This window comes from Zonotrichia albicollis, chromosome 10 (genome assembly GCF_047830755.1).
Source record: "Zonotrichia albicollis isolate bZonAlb1 chromosome 10, bZonAlb1.hap1, whole genome shotgun sequence".
NCBI lineage: Eukaryota > Metazoa > Chordata > Aves > Passeriformes > Passerellidae > Zonotrichia > Zonotrichia albicollis.
Window position 1 is genome coordinate 6,135,224 of NC_133828.1, and position 17,234 is coordinate 6,152,457.

The 17,234-nt window shown below is 45.0% G+C and overlaps 1 protein-coding gene across 3 annotated transcripts; it reads right to left on the bottom strand.

Annotated features, from left to right (window-relative positions):
- Positions 1 to 1,248: 1,248 nt before the first annotated feature.
- LOC102074954 (histamine N-methyltransferase) lies at positions 1,249 to 16,773 on the bottom strand. Of its 3 annotated transcripts, none has more exons than XM_005487898.4 (7): positions 16,616 to 16,770; positions 13,563 to 13,752; positions 12,250 to 12,302; positions 8,749 to 8,856; positions 5,242 to 5,372; positions 4,616 to 4,709; positions 1,249 to 2,471 (listed from the first exon to the last, which is right to left on the bottom strand). In XM_005487898.4, the coding sequence occupies exons 1-7, from the start codon at positions 16,755 to 16,757 to the stop codon at positions 2,116 to 2,118; spliced, it is 1,074 nt and encodes a 357-aa protein (XP_005487955.2). In that variant the 5' UTR covers positions 16,758 to 16,770; the 3' UTR covers positions 1,249 to 2,115. The 3 variants fall into 3 exon arrangements, with proteins under 3 accessions (XP_005487955.2, XP_005487954.2, XP_074403990.1); XM_005487897.4 differs by lacking the exon at positions 16,616 to 16,770 and adding an exon at positions 14,408 to 14,560; XM_074547889.1 differs by lacking the exons at positions 1,249 to 2,471; positions 4,616 to 4,709; positions 5,242 to 5,372; positions 8,749 to 8,856 and adding an exon at positions 8,886 to 9,691 and having other exon boundaries at positions 12,228 to 12,302; positions 16,616 to 16,773.
- Positions 16,774 to 17,234: the final 461 nt, after the last annotated feature.

The window sequence follows — 17,234 nt, forward strand, 5'->3', positions numbered from 1 at the left end:
CCCTTAAGGGTGCTCTGCTGATTCAGTTTTCCCCCAGCCCCTTAACACAAGCAGTTGTAAGATACAAAATGGAGTTTACTGTATTTTCCCCCTCCCAATTTTAATGAAATTCTCCTCAGAAGCAAACAGGGGAAGAAGCTCTCTGTGCATCCACACTGAATATTTGTGTGTGTGTGTGTGCGGTTAAATCCTCCTCTGTTCTCTCCAGATCAGCTCTGCTGCTTCTCATCTTTCCAGCTCTCTTCCACATTTTCAGACCAAACCCCTTTTTCTCATTTTGTTGTTTTTTCAGTTTTTTTTTTTTAAAGTCTGATAAACAATAAAACAGCAGGATCTTCAAGGGCACCTTATTGCTGGGTTTTGTTGCTGGATTAGTGTTTTTTTGGTTTTGTTCTGGCATTTCTGTGGCTCCCTGAGATACCTCACCCCTGACAGGGTTGATGTGGCAATATTCAGCAGTCACCTGCTTTGTAGGCATCATTTAGAAAAGGTCATTGACAGCCCAAAAGAGCCACGAAAATAAATGTAACTTTAATTTGTTTGCCATTAGAAATGTGTGCAGCAATCTGTTCTAATGGGAAATTTTCTTTCATTCCTGCTCTGGCATGTGACCACAGCAGCTCACAGATACACTGAGGTCTCCTAATGCAGGAGCCTGTGCACAGAACTGGGTAAAGTGGTAATAAATTTTGTCCTGTCCAACAGAGGATTATCATGGAAACGTTCTAAACTCCACCTGAATTAACATTTGAGCACCAGGAGATGTTTGTGTTTCAAATAACTTGCCCTAAAATAAATATAAACAGCTATTACGCCCAATATGATCTCTTGAAATCACTTCAAATGATTAATAATCTATATTGTATCAGAAATGTGTGTGCAAAAATATAACACAATTCCTTGCAGCTAAAGTATTACCTAAAGTAAACCATTTCAACACTGAATCAAATTATTGCAATGGCAGAAATCACACCTGTCTCAGGGGATAAATCGAGTATTCAGGCTGTTAAATCCATTCAAGCATCTCTATTGTATCCCACTATGCATTGTGCCTTGTAGAGAGAAAACACTTCTGAAAACCATAAAATCATTTAGCAAAACAAATGCATCAACCACAACAGGCTCACATGGAGAAGAGGCTGAGGAGGTGAAACCCCCTTCTTGCTGAATACCTTGCAGAGTGAATAGATGTACCTGATACCTGTACAATACCATTGAAAATGAAATTAAAAAATGCTACTGGAACCATCATTTTGATATCAGAGTTTATTTTTACATTTTCCTTATTACAAAGCTCACAGGCCAGGGGAAGGCTGGGACCAGAAGCATTGTGTGGTTAATTAAAAACACAAAAAAAGCTCTGTGCAGCTGCAGCAGCTCATTCCCAACAAAGGCTCTGCATCAGGGCTCAGCACTGCAATCCCCCTCTCCAGGACATTTGTCACCAACCCTGTGCCTCACCCCTCTCCCCTTGCTTCCCTCTCTAGCACCACACAACTTGTTCTGCAGAAACATCATAAAGTAAAGACACAGAAAGGGGGAGCAGTGCCATTGAATGGAGATGCCTGCAGAGGCAGGAGCAGCAGACACTGAACATGCAGGTATGAATACACCTCCGGTAGCTGCAGGTGTGAGATCTGGAAGCCACAAGCTCAAGAAATCCCATCAAAGATCCACCCAATGGTTGGTCATTCTGAGCCTGCCAGCTGCACCAACAAACTGCAATTTGTTGTTTAGTGTGCAGAGAGTTTTTAAATGAAGATGGTGGAACCACATGCAGCTTTGGATTATTCCTTAGGAACAACTATTCCTAAGGAATAATTCCTTCAGTTTCTGCAGTGCCTGAGTGGATGGTCTGAGTTATAGCCGATTACACAACATCTGTATGATAAAGCACAATTTACTGCCTAGTCAGTTGCACAGTCATAGATTAGTGCAGAATTAATCAAGTATTAAAGCTCACTTATAAAAACAGATGTCAATACTGATTTCTTAACAAGCTCCAAAAATTATTGCCAGTGCTGAAGTAAATGAAGCCATTTATAAAAGATGAAAAAATACATTTCAGCTGTCAACAGTTTGTATCTCTTTGCTTTGAATCAAGAAGAGGTTAACTCATGGCTCAACCACTATTACACCCTGGCTGTTATTGAAAAACACCTTCCCATCTCTGATTTCACTGCAGCCAGGCTTTCTCAGCTCCTCCATCACCTGACGCTTTAGCTCAGGAGGGGCAGTTTTAGTGAAGTCAAGTGTTTCTGTCAGGAAATCCAGCAAGAGCTCCCCATCTTTGTCCCCTTCAGTAAAGCAGCTGGTTATGTCCAAGTGGGATGGCAGCTCGTAGAGCTGGTACTTGAGCCCAGCTGAATCCAGCATCCTGGGCAAATCACCAGAGGAAACATAGCAGCAAAGATCCTCCAGAGGGAAGGAAGAGCCATACTTCTTCCACAGTGTTTCCCAGCCACTCTTTCCTGAGAGATAAACCATCAGAAAAACACTCAGAGTTAAGGGAAAACACGATTTCAAAGCACTTTTGATTTTCTGGGGTTTTTAGCAGTTGTCATCAATGCAAGTGGGATCTTCCCAGAGCTGGGACGTGTCCTGGGGCACGGTGGAGTTGGCTGCCCCTCTGCTTCTGTTCCTCAGGTTTGGGGGCTGCAGGAGAGGGTGGGCACCTACCCTGGAGCTGCAGCACCCTCCTTGAGCCTCCAGCTGAGGCCAGAGCAGCTCACACTTGTGTTCCTCTTCTCCAGAGACAAATTTTAAAGCAAACCAGCTGGGTAAGTTGGAAAGTCCCCACATACATCTTCACATCTTTATTTTCCCCCAGCCTGTATCCCTGATTTGGTATTTCTACTGTAAATCATTTACTCAGAATGACTGGACAGGATGAAAATAACTTTGAGCCTAATGAGCAGCTCTTGAAAGTTACAACAATAATTCTCCCTAGGTACTAAAACCAGTTACTTGTTGCTTTATCTGCAAACAGTTATTTACAGTCAAATAAACAGTTTGGTGTTTAGAAGGGAGGCAACAATATTTTCTTTCACCCGGTGGAACCTGAACGTGAGCACTAATTGCAGGAAATGTGCCGGTGTCAGTGCCCAGCAATTATCCCCTACCTGAAGGCAGCATTCCCGGGATGGCTCTGGGAAGGTTTTGTTCTGCACAGAGCCACAGCCCCTGCACATCGGGACTGCCACCTGCACCTCTCCTGCCAGCCCTGCTCCCAGGCTGGCTTTAATTACCTGATGAGTTTGTGTTGGGGATGACATTACTTTTGTGTGAAATTAGCTTTGTTCTGATGATCTTTCAGTAACTCCTTTTGCTTCAGCACTCATTTTAATAGCACTTCTTCTTTCCCCTCTCTATTCTCTTGTTTTCATCAAGGTTTTCCCTTTCTTTTCCCCTCTGCTGTTCTGTGTCCTGCTCCTCTCTCCCACCTTTTTGTTGCCCCCAGCCATTTCTGTGGCACCAGAAAACACAGAGTCATCTGGCCCAGAGAGGACTTCAAACACTTTCCATGAACTCAGAACTTTAACAGCTTTAATTTTGAATAGGCACACATTCTTTCCTGTATTCACATTTTATGAATATCCAAAGGGACAGGATAAGCAACTGGAAGAGTTTTAATTAACTATATTCAGGTAATCAGCAATACTCTGATATTGCGATCTATTCTTGTGCAGCCAAAGAACATGAACAGGTTTTTTAAAATCATTTCAAACACAGATTTCTTGTTGTAAAGTGCTTGAAAACACTTCAAACCAAAATCATTTGGGGAAAAAAATGTAGTTGAATAAATTCAGGTCAGAAGTATCACTTTATACTGGATCCTTCATGAACAAAATAAAAGGAACTTCATCACGTTTGCAGAGGTGGCCAAATTCAATGAGAAATTAAGCTTAAACCTCTGAACAAATAATGCTTAACATGGCTTTCAGAGTTGCTAGATGTGACTGTTTACACAGCTGAAATTTCCACAGCTTTTGGGGCAAATTAAAGGCTTTCTAGAGTCAAATTAGACTCCACCACTGCACTGTCTCTGGCATACCTTGCCCACAGTATTAAATGGTTGTCGTTTACTCTGCTGCAACACTTTCCTGCTGGATTGACCACAGAGCATCTCTGCGAGATCTGAAACAGCCTGAGAACGCTGTTTGGTACCCAAAATGATGATATTAAGAAAATGGGCAGTTTGAAAAGAAAATGAACCATATGTGCTCCAACACCTGCTGTATGGCACTTCCGAGCCCCCGCCGCCGTTTGCTTAATGCCAGAGTCTCTGGGAGAGAGAAAATGCAGTGCCCAGCCTGGAAACCTTTTCCAGCACACAGCAGAGGCTGAAGGGGCTCCTGTGAGTGAGAGCTGCAGGATGGAGCCTCTCCTGCTGCAGGGCCCCTGCTGCCATCCATCACTGGGCAGGCTGCAGGATGGGGAAGGCAGTGAGGGATGTTTTGTGCCTGTGGTGCGGGGTTTTGGCTCATAAATCCACGCAGACACAGGCAGCGGGCAGGTTTCAGGGGATGTCTGCTCACCTCTGTGGCCTGTGCCACACACAGGAGCCCCAAAGAGCCCTCTCCTGACTGAGCAGTGCTGGGGGAGCAGCTCTCACCTGACACCAGGATGATGAGGAGCTTTCCCTGTGATTCCAGAAGGCTGTGGAAATACCGGACGGTTGCTGGAATATCTTTCACATAGTAGAGCATCTGGAAAAAGCAGAGATGCTTAGAGACACGCAGTGCCATCCTGGTGACTACTATAACACTGTTAAAAGGATCCAAATAGGGGCAATCCTGCAGAAAGGCAGGGACAATGAGGCACCTTAGGAAGCAGTGGGCAGTGGGCTCCCACTGCAGGCTCAGGGCTGACATGCCCTGCCTGCTCTCTGGCACTGCCAGCTCTGAGCTCATGTTATTCATCAACCTGAGAGGAAGAGATTTGCCTTTCTTCAGTGAAGGCTTTGGGAACACAAAGGCAATTTCATGGAGAGGACAAGGAGCTTTTGAAGACATCAGCTAAAATGTATTCTTAGTTGACTGCCACCCACAGCCTGGTTAATAGGGCTACTGTGCTCAAAGCTGCTTTTCAGTTTTGCAGTTCATTTATGCTAAAGTACTTCAAATTACTGGGAAGTAAACTCACCTTTCTTCCCCTACAAGTGGATAATGAGGTCACATACTTCATGCATACTTTTAACAGCTGAGTCTTTGGCAGCATTTTCTTTGCAGAGACTCTTACCTGGATCATGTGAATGAAGTCCCATTTTTTAGTCTTCTTTTCTGCATTCATTCGACTTTCATATTCATCAGCTGTCTCCTTGTGCCAGGCAAACTTTATGTTCTCGAGGTTTGATGCCTGAGCCACACGTTCTGAAACAGAGGAGAAGGCAGGGCAGAGTTATCTCAATTGCAAATAGGGGGCTGATTTCCACTCAGAGCTTTAATACATCCAAAAGCCCTATTTAGGTAGAGAGTTTAGGAACCAGTTTAACACAACAGTGGAATATCTTAAAGTTTTAGCCCACATGTGAGGAGAAGGCTGTAGAGGGATTTACAGGACAAAATCTCAAGAGAGTCTGTTGCTTTTCCATTTGCTCCCTCATTTGGGCTCTTCTGGTGTTTACCTGAGCTAAAAAAAATAGAAGTCATTTCTTCCCCATGACTGGCTCAAGCTGAATTAAAAGATGTTGATTTGGATTAATTGTTATGAGGCCACAAGCAGCACATTTCATGGGGAATAGAAGGGTTGATGTCCCCAGCACTTATGTGGGGGCCACAAAAAACCCACATGGCTGAGCAGGAGTCAAGCCATGGTGGAGGATTTTCCCCAAATAAAAACAGGTGCTTGAGGATGGATGCAAGCAGGAGTTTCTTTAGAAGAGAAGCACAATTAAAAGGTTGAGAAGGGCAGAAAGAGCAAATGTGTTCTTCTAAATTTGAGTAACTGGGATGGCAGGAGAGGGAAGGAGCTTTGTTCCAAAAGCAAGGACCCTTCTCTTGACAGTCAGTAGCTTCTGTGTTGAAACAATTTTTCAGGAGCCCACAGTTCTGACCAGCTGCTTCAGGCAAAAGGGATGACAGTGTTTTAAAGCAAAGAGCTTTAAGGAGTGACACATGGAGTGTCCTCAGACCTCAGTACAATGCACATCAGCAGCTGAGGAAAAGAGAATTTTGGACAAGTGGATTCAAACAATAAGTTACACTGAGGGCCTTGCTCATCACTGCATTCCCTTTGTTTTTATGGGAGCAAAAGTGAGAGGTAATTTCATAATGTAGGGAATACTAATGTCCATCTGCTGGCATATGGAGCTCCTCTCACTGTGCTGCTGCTCAGCATTGCTGGAGGCCAAAGCAGCCCCTGATTCAGTTCCTGTGCTTCACTGGAGTTAGCATCAATTTAAAACTTACATGGCCCAAAGGCAGGCTGAGCCTTAGCTACAGAACACATGTTCAGAACAGCACAGTTTGCTAAGACCAGAGCCTTTACAGCACTAATGACAATGTTCCTCCCTCTGGGCTCTGATTTGGACACGTCCCCGTCAGGCAGATGAGAAATGCTCCATCAGTGCTTATCTCCTCTCTTCTGAGCCTGGAAATGGGCCACCCCTTTCAGATGCTGCCACTGTTACTCTGTTAGCTTCCATTTATCAGCCACTGGCCCCAGCACTGGCAGTCCAGATTTGATTTGCTGCTCTAAGCTCAGGAGCAGCTCTTATCCCCTCACCAATAATCCAGGGCAGTCTGGTTCAGTTTAATTGTGGATCTGTCTGCAAGGGGGAGCTGGGAAGAAAACTGAATTGCTTTCCAGGCTGGGCCTTCAAAGTCCAAACACTAGGCAGTGCAAATTCATTATGGGATTGTGGTGAATTTCTGCCTGAATATTCATCTGAACCCATCATGAAAAGTTTTTCTTCCTTTTCCGCTGGGCTCACCCCAGGTTCTTTTCCCAGCCAGGAGCTGTTGTGTACCTGATGGGTGCCATCAGAACTGGCAGCTGTGCTGGTGATGGAGCTCAGATGTGGGGCCACCAACACTCCAACCATGGCCACCAAGGAGTTCCATCAGGAGTGAGGGAAAGGCACAGCCTTTTTGAGGAAAGCCTCCATCCCATGCCACAGCCTCAGAGAAACCTGAGTTTGTCACCACTGCACATCCCAAGGAGATTCTCTCGTGAGCTTGGCTTCTCCTTCCCATGGAGAAAGCATTTGGTGAGGCAGAAAACACAACTACTGAAACCTCAGAGGTGCAGATAGTGTTTCTAATTCTCTACAGAAAATCTTAGGCCTCAGAAACCTAATTAACGGTAGCTACTGGGGACATGATTAATTACCAAATAAGAGAGTTTAAAGAAAGAAATTCAGATGAATATTTCATTTCTAGTTTAGCATAAAACTTAAAATAAGGACAACATTTTATATTTTCTTTAACTTTCTTCTGTAAAGAAACTCACTGCACTAGGATAGGACTGCCAGTTAACTGGCAGTGGATGGTGGGACCACTGAAGATTCAGAGCAAATCCAGTCCAGTGTAGCCCAGACAGGACAGAAATTCCTTGCTCAAGTGCACAAACTGTCTTACAAACAGAGAAGATGTTGTGTTGCCCACCCTTCACCACTTCAGCCTGCAGGAATATAAGAGCACTGGGGATTTTGCACAAGACATCTTTTAAAAGATCAGGTCTGTGTTAAATTGAGAAAGATCTTAAAAAATTAGGTTTGTCCTGGGAGTCTTTGCTGATTCCAGTGATTCTGAGCTACCTCACTGCAGGAGAAAGGGATGCTGCTTTTTTTTTTTCCTTTGACTTCCACAAGCTGATTCACACTGGGAATGCGTCATTTTTAAGGATTCAAGCAAGAGCAAGACTGGAGATTTACAGTGTGGTTTCACAGCCTGGTATTTACCATGGGTTGGAGCATTTCCAGCAAGAGACTCAGCTGCTGAGGTCCATTCCTTGCTGTCACATCCATTTGGGATGGCTCTCTGGCCAGGTGAGCTCTGCTCAGGGCCGGTGTCACCTCCCTCAGCACCACCTGGAGGTGAATCCCGGTGGGCTCTAATCCAGTGATAATCCAACCCTGCGTTGCTGTTTAATGCTCACTTTGTAGGGCAATTTGATCAAAGTACCCTCGTTAACACTCAATCCTCCTCAGAAAATGTTCCATTTTCCTCCATGGATGCTGCTTAGACCTTTGGGCTGGGGAAGGGAAGAAGCTCTGAGCCCAGAGCACAAGGTAAAAGCCTTTCCTATCACTCCTGCTTTCTTTCTGTGTTTTCTAATTCAAAGCCTGGTTACTAATTTAGTGCCCCACTGTGAGCTTTAGGTATTTATTGGAAATGAGTTTTAAGATGTGAGAGAATCACCATGAGACACTAAAACTTTCCCTTTGATGCTGAGGAAGGATCCTGATTCAACACAAGTTGAAGTGGAAAAACTTTCTGAAATGCTGGGATTTCACTCCATTCCCATAAAATCACCCATCTCTTCCCACCTTGTTTAGCTTTTAAAGTCTATCCAGGCAAGCATTTGCCATTCAGAGATCTTTGCAGTGTAAGAGACTAAGATTTCAATGAGAGGGAACATTGTTGAGAAGCAATGATTGCAAAAAACATGAAATTTTGAATTTTTTAACTTTTGAGAGACAGTTCTGACAAGAAGGCATTTGAACATAGGGTCATCCACCTTTCAGCACTTTTAAATGTGTATAAAATAATTAATGTAATTTTTATTTATTTAATGTAAAAATACCTTTGTACTTGGAGATTTGGTCAGCACTTGGCTCTATCACATCGTTGTTGATGGTGGCCCCAGGATACCTGGCTCGTATTTTTGAGAGGATCTGCAAGTCCATCTCACCTAAAGAAGCAGGAGACACAAAACAGAGACTAAAACAAAGCTCAGGCAAAGGAAATCTCCACCACCATCACATCCCCAGCTTGGTGGACTGACTTCTGTCATTTATGTGCAGGTGCACCACACAGGGCCAAGCAGCTGCTTTGTGTTCTCAGTAGGTTGTAACTGAAGATTGAGCTCTAGGAGTTGAGAAAAATGTAAATATCAGTCCCAAATCTCTTCATTTCTCCTCTCTTCGTGGCACCACCAGAGCCAAACCTGACACAGTCATGCTTGACCTCTCCTTTTCTGGACATGGTTTAACCTCGAGGAGGAGATCCTGCAGGGCTCTCACAGTGCCAGTTCTGATGTCTCCAGCAAACTTGGCAGGATTGCTCAGGAGTCAGTAGGAGCATTTCTAGCCAGGCACCTCACTGGCTACAAGGTCACGTGGAGGAGGGAAAGGGAATATGTGTTTACACTGGGATCAGAGACAACACTCATATCTGTTTGTCTTCAGTGTCCTCTGACTTTTCCCAAAAGAATGATGAATGGAGCACATACCATTTGTGTTTAGCTAACCCTTGTTTACAGAATACCCCAGAGATTCCTGTGTTTCATGTTTCTGTTGAGGAAGAGTTCTCTCTAAACACTGCTCAGGCCAGCTGTAATTGTTTTATTGATGGATGTACTGGTAGATCCAAGATTTCAGAATTTAAAAATAGCCCCATCATTCTCAGCCATCTCACCCCATCTGCAGTGGAGGAAACTCAGGGGGATGATATTTCTGACTGAGGCATGAGTCCAGGGACAATATCCAGCTGGCTTGCTCGACTTTCTCCAACCTCTGCTTATTGTGCTTGGATAGATTTTAGGTGGAAAAAACAACAGAAGAATAAATTAAGGTAAGAAAGAGTGAAACAGAGGGTAACTACAGTGAATAATAGATCCAGGGGTTGTATTACAAGTAAATATCTAGCTTTGCCCTGGAAGATTTACTTGTGCTTGCAAGTATAGAATTCCCTACTTGTGCTTGCAATGTTATAGAATTCCCTACAAATGAACAAAGTTTTGCTCTGAGCGGAAGGCCACCCTGATGGCCAGGCAGGCCCTTGCTGAGGGGCTGTGGAAGGAGGAGCTGCACAGCCTCTGCCCACTCTCACCATTTTCAGAGCCACGGACTCCCACCACTTCAGCATTGGTTCCATCCTGCAGAATATTTGAGGAACAAAAGGAAAACACTGGGCACTAAATTGTTCATTAGTGCCCAGAGGACATAAAGTGAGAAAGAGTTGCATTTTCTCAGACTTCCATGTCTTAAAACAAACAGCAACACCAATATTCACATGGCATCTCTGGAAGCAGGTTCTTTGAGGGAGGGAAATTGAATTGCTGAGGCAGCAGAAAGAGCTGCAGCTTTGCTATCGCTGCAAGCCCTGTACTCTGTAGTCTGCCATGGTAAAATTTGGGAACACAGAATTTTAAATTAACTACTGCAATAGTTTGATTTTTGGTTGCTTTACCAACTTCCCATAAAATGATTAGTCCTTTGAAAAGGCTGTGCAGGTCCTGATTAAAAAATAAATAAACTGAATTTTGTATTTCCATATGCAGATAGGTTAAAATATTCCCTTCTGCTCTTGTGTGGCCAAATCACCCTTGTACTGCTTTTAACCAAAAAACCCACCCCTTTGATTCATAATTTAATCCACAGCCTTAAATGACTTCACTTTTAGCTCTTTTATATGCAAACAAGCGTCCCGAGGCATTTTACACTCAGATTGGTGGCAGCTTGCATTATCAACAATTTGGCAATTAGACTATCCAAATTATTTAAACTCTCCAACACAATTACCTTTTGAAGGCTACCACTATGTTCGCCATTAAGTTTCTAATTAAACATTTTACGTAACGGGATGGTTTATAGCCCAGTTGCTCCTTTACAGCAGCGCTGATGCCTTTGATGGTTTTTAAAGGTACAGAGAGCGGCGTGCCGGAGTGTGAACTTAATAAGGCAGCGGTGCTCGGGCAGCTGGAATGGGATGGGATCTAATGGGATGGGATCTAATGGGATGGGATGCTGCAGTAATGGGTTCTTGCCTCCCGAGATGGAAAAAAGGAGAGGAAAAGCTTTTTTCTGTGCCTCCTTCCTGAGAAGAGCAGGGGCAGGTGGCGCTGGGGCAGCAGCTCCATCACTGCCCTCCACAGCAGCCAGGATCAGCCCCTGGTGAGAACAAACCAGTGAGCAGATGGGGTTGGGTGATCTGGGGATTTTTAGATCACAAAGTGATGTATTGATTGATGGCAAACTGGTCTGCCTCTGGCCAAAGAGTGAAGTACCGCACTAAGTAAAGTGTTCCTGTTAAAAATCTTTCTTTCTCCCCTTCTTTCTCCCTCCCTCTCTTTCTCTCTCCCTTTCCCTCCCTCTCTTTCTCTCTCCCTTTCCCTCCCTTTCCTTCCTTCCTTCCTTCCTTCCTTCCCTCCTTCTCTCTTTTCTCTCTTTTTTTTCCAGAGGAATGCTTTCCTTTGGAGAGCAATGTTCCTGCTCTGTCACACTGTCTGTTTTATAGCTAATGCCAACCATTTACATACAATTACTTTCCATTTACATACAATTACTTTATGGAGGAGACACTAACAAAACTGAGGTTAGTCTTTGGTGATGGTATGACTATAGCATTGAAACTAGATTTAACTGTTCATATAAAATTTAAGTGTGGTGACTTAATGGGCAGAGAAGGAAACATAGGTTTTAATTATGAGGCCACTTAAGCAAGAACTTAATGAAAAGCTACTTGATCTTACTGGTATTGTTTTTCCACTCAGTGAATGTCAGACAAAAGACTTCTTATTTGTATTTCTTCTGGAGCTCATGCTCAGCCCCAATGTTTTGGAGGGCAGTAGCTCCAGCAGAAACTTGTACACTGATGGTGGTCAGCAAACACAGCAAAGCAGAGCTCAGCCATGGCTCTTACATATCAGTGATGGGAGCTATCACCTCAATAAAGGCATAGGGGAGAATATTTTAATGCAGGTTAAAATCCAATATTCTGAGGAATCTCAGAGATTATTTTGTTTGGGATTTGGGTGCATTTTTTTGCTGCTTTTGTTTTGTTTTGTCTTGTTTTGGTTTTGTGTAGAAACCCTGTGGAGCAGTTAAAAGCTTCTCTCTGCCTTTGAGGAGTGATGGTGTAGAGGGAGAGGTTTTTGTGGAGGACACAGAGGAATCAGAGTGGTGAGGCACAAGCTGTTTTCAGATGATGTGGTCACACACCAACTAACACCACCTGTCCCCTGGAGCTGACTTATCAAGGAAAGACTTATCTCCCATTCTGCTCCTTTTGCAACTTTTAGTCCTCTATTCTTAAGGAAAAAAAATAAAGGAAAAGACATACCAATATTGAAGTCCATACGTACCTGCTCCACCACCAATGCTTAGAACATTGATTGTAGACTTCCCATTTCCAATACTGAAAAACATTATTTATACATTTTAGGAGAGCTGCCCAGTAGAGAGGGTTCCATGCATGATGTGAGACACTGGAGATCCCATTAAGAGTAAAATTTGCAGGGCAAAACCCAAATGTAATGTGTGTGTACACAGGCATGCCTGCGAGTGGGCAGGAGGGATCAGATTCAGAACTCTTCCCCTTTGGACATTCATGATTTCCAAACTGTTCTTTTGGATTATTTTGGTAATTTGTAGAGGTGGCATTTTGCTTTTATTATGAGGGAATACAAGCAGAAGCAAGTGAACACCTTCTCTGTGCTCTGAGGAACAGAGCCCTCGGGGTCTGGACCAGCAGCTTAAAAATTATTTACAGAACTTTTGCATTATGCAAAATGGGGAGGGAGAGGGGAAAGTGCAATGCTCCAAAAATCCCTGAGTGAGGCTTTGGCAGTGCCATGAAGCCCTGAGCCCTGAGAAGAGCTTCTCCAGAGCCAGGATTTGATGCTGGCCAGCCTGCAAAGTGAGGGGTCCATCAAAGGACACACACTGGCAGGCAAAGCAGGAGCATGATCCAGCCATCCTAGAGAAACCCTAAATATTACCTGAAAAGCTTGTTTTTAAAAAGCTGCTTTCCATCAAGTTTGATGCTAGAATGCAGTATCTGTTAGAGCATTTCAGAGCTGATTCAGGGCCAGCTGTTTTTGTGTGCAGGGAAACAATGCAGCCTTATCTCCTCCTGGCTAGGCAGCCTCCTGTGACGGTGTTCACAGGGGTCCCAGCATGAGGAAGAGATGAGGATCTGACTCCATGTTTCAGAAGGCTTGATTTATTATTTTATGATATATATTATATTAAAACTATACTAAAAGAATAGAAGAAAAGATTTCATCAGAAGGCTGGCTAAGAATAGAAAAGGAAGGAATGATGACAAAGGCTTGTGTGTCAGACAGAGTCTGAGCCAGCCGCCTGTGATTGGCCATTAATTAGAAACAACCACGAGACCAATCACAGATGCACCTGTTGCATTCCAGAGCAGCAGATGTCATTGTTTACATTTTGTTCCTGAGGCCTCTCAGCTTCTCAGGAGAAAAAATCCTAAAAAAAGGATTTTTCAGAAAACATGTCTGTGACAGCCTCCATCCTGAGAGCCACCATCAAGAGCTGTGTGTGCAAATGGAATCTATCCCAGGCCAGCAGACAGGGCAGGGAACAGCAATCCCGAGGCCAGCACCCCCTGGGACTGTGGCCCTGGCTGTCCCTGAGGCCAGGCTGGGGTTACCTGGCTATGACATCGGGCAGGTGCCTCTCCACGAACCCCTGCATGCTCTGGTGCTCCGTGGATCTCTCCAGGAAGACGCGGAAGGACTGGACGTATCTGTCAAGGTCTGTCAGCAGATTCCTCATGGGTGAAGCCATGCTGGGAGGCTGCAGGAGGGGACAGGCTGCTCCCTGCAGCTCTTCTCTCCGGGCTAGAGAAGGAATGAAAAGTGCTGGAGGGGAAAATCCAGCCTGCACCTGGACTTTGCTCCACGTCCCCAGCCCTGCCGCTGCCTCGGAGTGTTGCACAACCTTGCAATACAAACTGCAAATGGGATCCAAGCAGCAAAGGGTAATTTATCATCTTTAATCTGTGCAGAGCAAGTGCCAGCATTTTTTAACTGTGCTGACACAGGACTCTGTTTAAACACAGTAAAAGGGTCTTTAGATGGTTCTTAAATACAAAAAAAAAAAAAATTCCTCTGTTTTGTGAAGGCATGGCTCTGGATTAGAAGAAAGTGCAACACTCATCTCCAGAGACACTGGCAGATGTCTCCATCTGTTTTTTTAATCTTTTGATGTTCTTAAATGGAATGCTGATGGTGGGGTGAAAACAATAAAAACCTCATAAATGCACTTTATTTTTCTAGTTCTTCTGAAGATAATGGTACAATTCCCATGGGTTAAGTAGCTAATTCACCAAAGCCACGTGAGTTGCTGGAATAGATGTTATGCTAAGCCAGGCTTACAGGCAATCAAGAGTGGGGAAGGCAAGTGGGGAAGTGTAAGACTGTACCTTAAAAAGAGCACAAAGATGTCTTTATCCTCTCTTAAACTGCAATTTAAGTTCATCACATCTTGTCCTACCTGGCAAGGAGAAGGGGGAACCCTCTCCCTCGTCAGGGGCCCCATGTTGAAGGACGCACTGCATTTCCTCGGTGTCTCTCACCATTCCCTCTGCCTTTCCTGCAGAGGTTAAATCCCAGCCACCTCTTGCTATTTTTACAGTTCTCTTTGGACTGTCTCCAGCCAAACCCCATTGGTGCTGAAGTGCAGCACAAAACCCTCCCAGCCATTGCTTTTCCTGGCTCCCAGCACAGCCAGGATGATTTCCCTGGCTCCACTGAGACCCTGCACCCGCTGCCTTCACTCACCAGCATGACTGGAATTCAAACCAGGGGCTTTTCCCAGACTGCTCCTCTGGTCCCTTTGAATTATAAATCTGGCCTCTGCTGTGCTCAAGTCCCTCCCAGTTGCACATCAAATAACACAAATAATCTCATCCCTCCTTCAAACCATAAACAGAAACAAAAGCAACAGGCTCAGATCCATATTTGCCATTGCCTCCCTTTCTGGCAGTGAGCTTCTGACAAATTTTCTGACTGTGCAACCAGTTTTCCACTCACCCAATACCTGTCTCATCAAGGCCACGTCTTCCTCACTTGTTTATGAGAATGGTGCCATCTCCTTCTCCCCTGAACACCAGCAGAAAGATGGGCTTGGAACAATTTCTTCCTGATAGATCCACATTGCCTGACCATTATCTTATTCTCTTTCTGCTGCAGGGAGGATGATTTCTAGGAACTATTTCTAGGGACAGCCATCATGCTGAGCAGCTGCCCAGATCCCTCTCCTGCCCCTTTCCAATGACAGCATCAGCTGCCTGGCCTTGCCCATTTTCCTTCCTTGCCTGTGACAAACATCCAAGTTGTGGCACGTTTTGGTTTTGCAGCCCATGGGCCAAATCTCTTCAGATCCCACAGGCTCCTGCAGGAAGGGGCATGGTGAAGCCTGGTGACAATTCACCTCCCCCAGTGAGTGCTGCTACCAGACCCATGGCTGAGAACTCATAATCAATTAGCAATGCCTGATAATTGCTCTCATTGTGGCAGTCCCAAAGAGCAGTGGTGACCCCTGGAGCAGGTCCCAAGGTTGATTTTCCACCCATAGTGCCTCCAAGGCAGACTGGCTTTGGTACACTCCATGCTCCCCACCTTCTCAGACAGCAAGGATACTTTCAAGAGAAAAAATAGCAAATCTGAGCATTTCAAAGAGCACTAATGAAAAACAAGTTGGCACAACACTGGTAACAAGTAGATGGGAGAGCTTTAAAAACTTTGTCAGCCTCTGACCCAGATGAGCAGCACTCAAACACCCAACAACATCTGAATTACCCTGGGGAATCCAAGTGAGAATTTTTCCAGACATAGTAAAGAAGGAAGCTCCTGGATGTACCTTGGATGAGAATTACTCACTGCTGACCCACCCTGAAAACACAATTGTGTATTCTGTGTTTACCCATTCCTTTGCTATGCCTGACTCTTTGCTTTTTATTTTAAGTGCATAAGGAAGCTTTGCTGTTTGCCACCGATATATTTTTATTACCTTCAATATTGAAAAAACAAAGTTTTGCAGTTTATAAGAGGAGATTTAGATAATTGACCCTTTTTTCTCTTCCTCCCTCTACTTCCCATGATTTAATTTGCCAACATCCCCTGCTCAGCAGTCTCTAATGAGCAGCCGAGATTCATTCTCATGTTGGGTGCAGTTCAAGGAATTTGTCTCATTTCTTTCATTACACTTTTGGCTGTTGGAATTTGCCCCATTTATTTCGTTCTGTGTTTTCTTGCTGTTTGAATTGAAGCCAGTTAACTTTAAAAATGCGTAAACGGAAGGGAAGGACTTCTAACTTCTCTTTAACTTTTTAATTCAGAAAACAGGACTGTTTTCTGAATCAGGCTGATAGAAACTTGTACGGTTAATAATAATATTCACTCAGGCTTGTTCTCTTCAGTGATAATTGAAACTTAGCCGTGGCTCCCTAGGAAGATTGGAGGAGTTTTGAAAGCGGACACTGTTTATGCTGCAGTTACTTGATCCGACCCTGCTTTGCGCCAGCAGAGTGAAACCTGCTTTAAACTCGCCGTAAAACCCTTTAAACCCTCCCCGTGAAGGCAGCAAACCAAGTGATCGTGGCAGTTGGGTTTTCCAGCACAGGAGCCCGTGTGCCAGCGACAGAGAGCAGCATCCCGCCCGGAGCGAGCCCGCTCCATCGCCGCTGGCTCCCGCACTTACCTGGGGTGCCCTGTGCCCCTCGGGCTGTGCGAGGGATGCTGCGGGGATCCCAGGCTGTGCTCCCAGCCGGCCCCCTCCCAATCCAGCCACCTTTTACCCAGCCACCTTCCCGTCCAGGCGCCTCCCACCCAGCCCCATCCATTCCCACCCCCGGGGCCGCGTCAGGGAGAGGCTCTGCTGCTGAAGGAGCTGGAGCCTCGTACGGCAGCAGCTGCTGGGGATGGAGCAGAGTTAGAACCTCATACGGCAGCAGCTGCTGAGGATGGAGCAGGGAGAGTTAGACCCTCATATGGCAGCAGCTGCCTGGAGAAGCAGGGGGCAGCTCCAGCCCTGCCACATCCATGCCCACTCTCCGTGTGTTCCCCACCAGTTCTCCCCCAGGACACACCTGGCATGGCCACCCTGATGTGGGAGCATCTAGACACAGAGCTCTACCCCTGTGTTAATTACAGCAGGGGTGGCAAATGAAGCCCTGCCAGTGGAAAATAGAAAATGCATCTCCTGACAAATTGGAAATAATTGTCTCAGTGTGTGGCATGGGGTGATGGGCAGCATTATTTGCAGCTTGCCTATAGAACCCTTCCATTAGAGAAGACTTTGCTTTTTTAGCTGGTTTTCT